Source organism: Oryza brachyantha, chromosome 10 (assembly GCF_000231095.2).
Source record: "Oryza brachyantha chromosome 10, ObraRS2, whole genome shotgun sequence".
Classification (NCBI taxonomy): domain Eukaryota; kingdom Viridiplantae; phylum Streptophyta; class Magnoliopsida; order Poales; family Poaceae; genus Oryza; species Oryza brachyantha.
Window position 1 is genome coordinate 12,938,872 of NC_023172.2, and position 6,205 is coordinate 12,945,076.

The 6,205-nt window shown below is 41.0% G+C and overlaps 1 protein-coding gene across 1 annotated transcript; it reads right to left on the reverse strand.

Moving 5' to 3' along the window:
- Window positions 1-1,151: 1,151 nt before the first annotated feature.
- LOC102710332 (nucleolar complex protein 2 homolog) lies at window positions 1,152-6,124 on the reverse strand. Its single transcript, XM_015841981.1, has 12 exons — window positions 6,029-6,124; window positions 5,809-5,939; window positions 4,514-4,585; window positions 3,902-4,411; window positions 3,482-3,796; window positions 3,340-3,387; window positions 2,833-3,159; window positions 2,545-2,751; window positions 2,373-2,459; window positions 2,185-2,279; window positions 1,817-1,951; window positions 1,152-1,733 (listed from the first exon to the last, which is right to left on the reverse strand). Exons 1-12 carry the CDS (start codon window positions 6,048-6,050, stop codon window positions 1,421-1,423), a joined length of 2,262 nt encoding a protein of 753 aa, XP_015697467.1. The 5' UTR covers window positions 6,051-6,124; the 3' UTR covers window positions 1,152-1,420.
- Between the last annotated feature and the right edge of the window lie 81 nt (window positions 6,125-6,205).

The window sequence follows — 6,205 nt, forward strand, 5'->3', positions numbered from 1 at the left end:
CCCTGGACGCACCGGCGGCCGGCGGCCAGCCCTAGCCATGCCCTAGCCACGTAGGAGGTGGACAGCCACGCAGGCTGCTGCACGTCCTGTGGCAGGAAATGTTTCTGCTGCTCTGCAGAGGTTCAGGACTTCATGCTAAAAACAAATGCTCCAAACTCTGTACTCAACCATACGCTAAATAGCAGGCTTTCATGCTCCAAACAAATGCTCCAGGCTGCCGAGCATAGCAGCCAGCCAGTCAGCAAGTCGCGGCCGGCTGGGCGGCCAGACAGCACATGAACGTGTATTTTTCGGTCGGTGAACAGTGTATTATACGGTAAAGGACAATACGAACTTTCATTATTAATAAATTTTAAAATATTTATCCCATGGAAGGAAAAGAGTTGAATCGGATTAGGCGGATTAACAAATGTAATTAGGAGTACGAGAAGAGGAGGTAGTTCGTATCATGGCGGGAAGCGTGTGGTGGGGCCCACACGGTTGGGTTTGTAGGGGTTCAACGGCTGAAACTTCCATTAAGCTGCTTGATTGATTTAGTTTTTTTGGAAAATTAGGAAATGATTCAGTTTAATTGTACAGACCTTTGTCAATGTCAAAGGTTAGTTTCAAGAGAATAACTCTAAACAAAAATGAAGTTTTAAGCAAAATTGGAATAATGTGCGGAGTTATTAGCTCTCCCCTACCGATCTATCCTAGATCTACTGCAGCATTAACTTCATTAACAAATTTGAATTGTGGTGATTTTGTTTATAAGAAGTTGGCCCTAATTTTTCGTATGGATTGGTCAAATATAGCCATAAGTTCATAGTTCCCTCCGGTTGCATAATTTTTGTTGTTTTGGATAAAAATGTGATGAAGACTTTTAACACTTTGATTATTTATACCTTTTAATAATATTTAGTTTAAAAACACTAAGACAACATGTATGTATAGATGAGTCATAGAGTATTTTAATAAAAAATCACATTTATTTATTAATAGAAAATCATAGTCAAAAATAGATTTAAAAGACCTAGCATTTGTCTAAAACGGTGAGAATTATCAAAACGACGAGAATTTTCAAACTAGAGAGAGAGTATGCTTTTGAACGAGAGCTGAAAATCACAGGTCCTCCTGTCAAGACTTGCAAGAAAAGGACAATTCATGCTAAAACTGATTACGTTTCATGCAAAAGGTCTTCAGCTCATTCAATATTTGCCAGGTAGTTCCTGGTAGCTTAACTCAGCACACAATCTGCTAGAAAGAACGAATGATGCATGGAGCAAAATCAACAATATCAGCAAAGCCGAATGATTAAGCAATGAAATGGGAGATGTCTTTCTCAACTAAAACAAAATTTTTGGTGATGCGTCTGTTTTTCTCTCATGATTGAAAACACATCAACATCGTTGTTTGTCTGCCCTGACTACTGTCTATCTGTCTAATGTTTCGCCTTCTTCTTGGGATGTGGTTTTCTTTTCGTTGCTGATGATGATGCCTTCTTTGATGGCGGGCGCTTGTTTCGTTTCTTTGATTTCTCCTTCTGCTTCTTCCACTGGCTATCCGGGTCTACAAAGTCGTCATCGCTGTCATCTTCAACAGGCATGGAGGCATCCTCATCTGATTCCATATTATTGTTCCCATCTCCGTCTTCCTCATCTGAACTCAGGACCAAATCCTCGACGATATCCTCCTCAGCAGCGACATCGTCATGATCACGGGCTCGCTTTTTGTTCTTCTTCTCCTTTGGAGTTCTGCACCCACCCAAATGGAAACAATAACTTCTACCGTTCCAAGAAAAACAAAAGAAGGCACAAAGAGGAAGGTGATAGCATACTTGGTTTTCTTCTTTTCACTCAACCAGTCCTTACTGAATTCAATGGTATCATCGCCATCATCTTGTTCATCCTGTTGCTTCTCTGCTTCTGACAACCTCCGTGAAAAGGTTGAGGACTCTGCCCCCACAATAATGCTGGTAGGGCAAAGAAATGATCAGTAATATCATTAATTATATGTACTCAAAATCTGGAGCAACATGCATATGCTCCAGTCACTTGTAAAAAGTAAATAGTAGTAGAAAATGTTGCATGATAAGGCGATGAGGTTAAGAATAAGGAAATATGAAGTATTTCTGTTTACAAGTACTACGAATGGACTTGCTAACTCCTAAACTTGGCTTAACATTGATGTAACTAAGTTACCAACCTTGTCTCATCTAGAGCGTCCATCCTATCTTGACTTCTCTTGTGTAGAGTAGCAACATATTTTGATAGAGGACTTGACCGTTCTTCCTTCTCAACCTAAAATGAACATTATATATTTTACCAAGTGAGTAAATGACACTAAATGAGAGTAATAAATATATAGCGCACACCCAACAGGACCACCCATACCTGTAGAAATGAATCCACAGCTGGATCATTAGGAGAAAATCCGATTCCTGCACGCTTTGATTTTATAAACTCTGCATTGGCCTCTATCTGGAATTATAAAGGATATAAACATCAGCATTCATGCATTCAGTTAGGCACTGTCCTCTCTTACAATCTTACATGCTTCACAAACCTGATGGATAAGATCTTTCATCTCTCTCCGAAATCTGTCAGCCTTAACAGTTTTGCAAAAGTTCCGAAGCCGAACAGCTGTTAAAAAGGACATCTCAAAGAATGCAATGGAGTAGCTCCATTGGGCCAAATGCTTAGCTAACTCATCAACCACAGAATAAATGCATGCTTCCTGAAAGGCACGCGTCTTCACTGTTTTCTTATCTACCTGCCAGAGAAAGTACCAGTTAAAAGTTTTTCTTTTCAAAGTGATGCTCTCAAAAGGAAGTGTTATTACAAGAAAATAAACCTGTTTAACGCTGAACATATTCACAGCTTTGCCTACAGCATCTGGTTTCCCTCCAAGTTCTTTCATTTCCAGCATATCAAGCAGCAGAGAAGACACCGGAATGAAGGTACCAGTAGCTTCAGCAATGCGGTTAAGCATCTTCACACATCTAAGGCGCACAGGAAAGTAACGTGCACTAGGTACCAGGCATGCTACACCATGTATTATCTGGGTTAGTGGATAAGCCAAAGGCCGAAGGCCTTCCTCAGAACTACATCCACACACAACACTAGTCCAGAGCTCAAGGCAGAATATGTATTGCCAATCATAAACTTTTTGGTAGGATTTCTACACAAGGTCAACAAATAACAAGTCAGCCAAAAAGAAGAAGCTCAGCTAGAATATGTGGTAATAAAAAAGAAAATAAAACTAAACCAACATAAGAAAATAAACAATATTGTTATCCCAGGGTGGCCTCTTTTCCTTGATAATACATATGTGTTATGTGGCATTCGAACAATGACATACCTCTGTCTGTTTCTTTGTTGGTTCTTTCTGTTTTTTGTCCTTCGATGTCTTGAAAAAACAAAACAAAAATCATAAAACCTGTCAGCTGCCAAGTAAATAGTTACATTGCAGTGTATGATCATCAGAATTCAACCACATATACCTTTGGTCCTCTTTCAGTAAGAGCACCCCTTAGGATGACTGCCAGTTGACGGATGAAAACAAAAGCATGTTGATACGCACTTTGTGGATCCACACTGTACAATTCTCTGACACAATTACCAAGAAATTCAATGTGCTGCAGTTTTGATCCACTAATCGATTTGGACAATTTACAGTTCACCAAATAAGCCTTGTAGATACCCTTAAGGCACGTATTAAGGCACTCCGAACCAAGTTGAATGCACAAATCCCGAAGGAACATAAATGAAACAAGAGGCATGGCACCACGTCCTCTAGACCAGGTATGCAGCAGAGCCTATGATTGAATTAGTCAAATGAAAATAAAAGAAATTACAATCTCAGCACAGACATCAGAATAATACAAAAGGCTACTAAAGATGGAGGAGCCAAAGATACAAACCTTAACGTACTTCCTTTGGAGTGCAGGGAAGGCTGTCAGAAAAACAGCTGACGCTCTAACACGATGTACAGTAAATGCTATCATTTGCTCGTCTGTCAATTCTGTAATCATGTGGAGTGCATTGATAAGGTATAACCTCATTAATCTCCCATGCCTCTTCCAGTGCTGAGTGATCATCAGCTCACTAATTGTTTCTTTCTTCCCCCCAAAGCTAGGTGCATCAAGCAATTGGCGCAGGACCCTATCCATGTTTTTCAAAACAAAGTGCATGACTTTGTCAAGTACACTGCCAGACATGACACTCAATTTCGGCGCTGAATTGTCTCCACTGTCTTCACCATAATGGCAGGCTTTCCGGAATGCTTGAAGAATAGACTGGATAGAACCTATCTTCCCATCTTCTGCACCTTGGCACCAGGAATCAACCATTTGCATTGTAATAGGTTTTATAATTTGTTCCGGTTTTTCCTTAGGAACAGAACTAGGTTCCTCGTCACTTCCTTCGCTATCCTGAACAAAATACGTAGCAAAAATACAACACATGTAGTTCTCTCAAGGGACACATAAAAATGCAAAAAACAAAAACAAAAAAAACAAATAGCTTTGTATTACATCAATGTCATCGTCGTTGAAATCCAAGAGCTCTTTATCACACTCTTGCAAATATTTGTGGAACTCAGGATCCTACAAAAAAGAGTTTTGTAGCAATCATAAGTAGCTGACAGTAACATAGAAGCGAGAAGAAAGAACAAGGGAGGAAAGAAATGATTAGCTCAAAAAACAAAAGTTCCTGGCTATTGCTGTGTTAACAATAATATACACTCATACAGATAATGATTTCAGCAAGGAATTGCGACAACAACAAGAACACCTAAACTTGTAAAAAGCCGTCTAATGATTATAACAATCAATATCATACCAGGCAACAAAAAGTATAAAGTACTTTTAAGAATATAAGACCAAACAAAAGTCAAGCCAATAACATGATCTTAAGTTCTTTACTTCAAGAAAAAGGCTTGTTTTCAAAGTGTCAAACACAGATCTGCAAGTGTAATTCCATCGAAAGTACTTCAACTGGAGTTTGGATGTGCTTTGCTCAGTTTCATCGGCCCCAACTGCAATGCCGGTACCTACTAAATCAGTGACAGGGTGTTCCACTAAAGTGGAAGTAGAACCCCCTTTATATGTAGAGAGCTATTAACCCGACATAAGCAGAGAAAAACCTTAACAGCACTGGGCTACATACTTCTAGATATCAAAAAAAGTTATCCTTTTATACTAGCAATCCCTATGATATTACAACTAACTTCCTGATTGGATTCCATGATTAGCACAAATACACAGTTATTGGAGTTGATAACTTGAGATTCATTTACCATCACCTTTTTCAGGTGCAGATATGATCAGAATGGCTAAAAATATATCATTACATCTGTTGAGGAACTTGAATAGCTGCATATACTTATTTGCAACAACCAAGTGACAATTCAGTGCTCTGCACAAAACTCCGCCTTCAAAACACACAAAATCACAGTCTATTTCCAAAATCAAATATCAACAAGGGCCAACAAAACAAGTTCACCCAATGCATACGAGAGCCAATATCCACCTATTAAGCATACAATACCTTCTGGAATCCAAGATGGGCATGCAAATCTACACTGCCTTGCGTGCTCAGTTTCAAATTACCAAGAGCACACATACCACACAAATCCCCAACCCTACTATCATAGTTCAAAACTATAAATAAACCCTAAGCATTACATATGAAGCAGAGCACATGCATCAGGGTGAAAATATTATCAAGCATTCATTTATCATGTTAGCAGTACACCAGCACTCAGTAACAAGTGAGTAACAGCGGATTATAAGCTTCGCAGGAGCGATGGCGATGGCGGAGAACGAACCGTCTCCTGCAGCCTCTTGAGCTCCTCCACGTGCTGCTCGGCCTTCTTGCGAGAATCCCCCTCCTCCTCTTCCTCCGACTCCCCATCCTCCCAGTCCTCCTCCCCCTCGTCATCCGACACGGGCAGCTCCACTGAACCACGAAAAAGGCAAACCACGGTCACTCAAAGCGAACGGCACAGAGCGGAGGGAGCGGGGAGAAGAAGAGGCGGTGAACCGCACCGTACTCGTCGGAGTCCGACATCGCTGGCGGCGAGGGGCGGGGAGGGGAGCGTGTGCCCTAGTGGACGCGGGAGGCGGCGGCGGCGGCGGCGGCTGGTTGCCGAGAGGAAGAGAGACGGCGGGCGGGGTTGGAGAAGAAGGTTAAGCAGGGTTGGCTTTCAAGCCCGGCCCATTATA

Excerpts from the sequence above, each read along its gene's own strand:
- LOC102710332 (XM_015841981.1), bottom strand. The coding sequence starts at position 6,050 with ATGTCGGACTCCGACGAGTACG. Across the intron at positions 2,460-2,544 it reads TGAAAGATCTTATCCATCAG|ATAGAGGCCAATGCAGAGTT; the intron begins GTTTGTGAAGCA and ends TTATAATTCCAG. Across the intron at positions 1,734-1,816 it reads AGTGAAAAGAAGAAAACCAA|AACTCCAAAGGAGAAGAAGA; the intron begins GTATGCTATCAC and ends GGGTGGGTGCAG.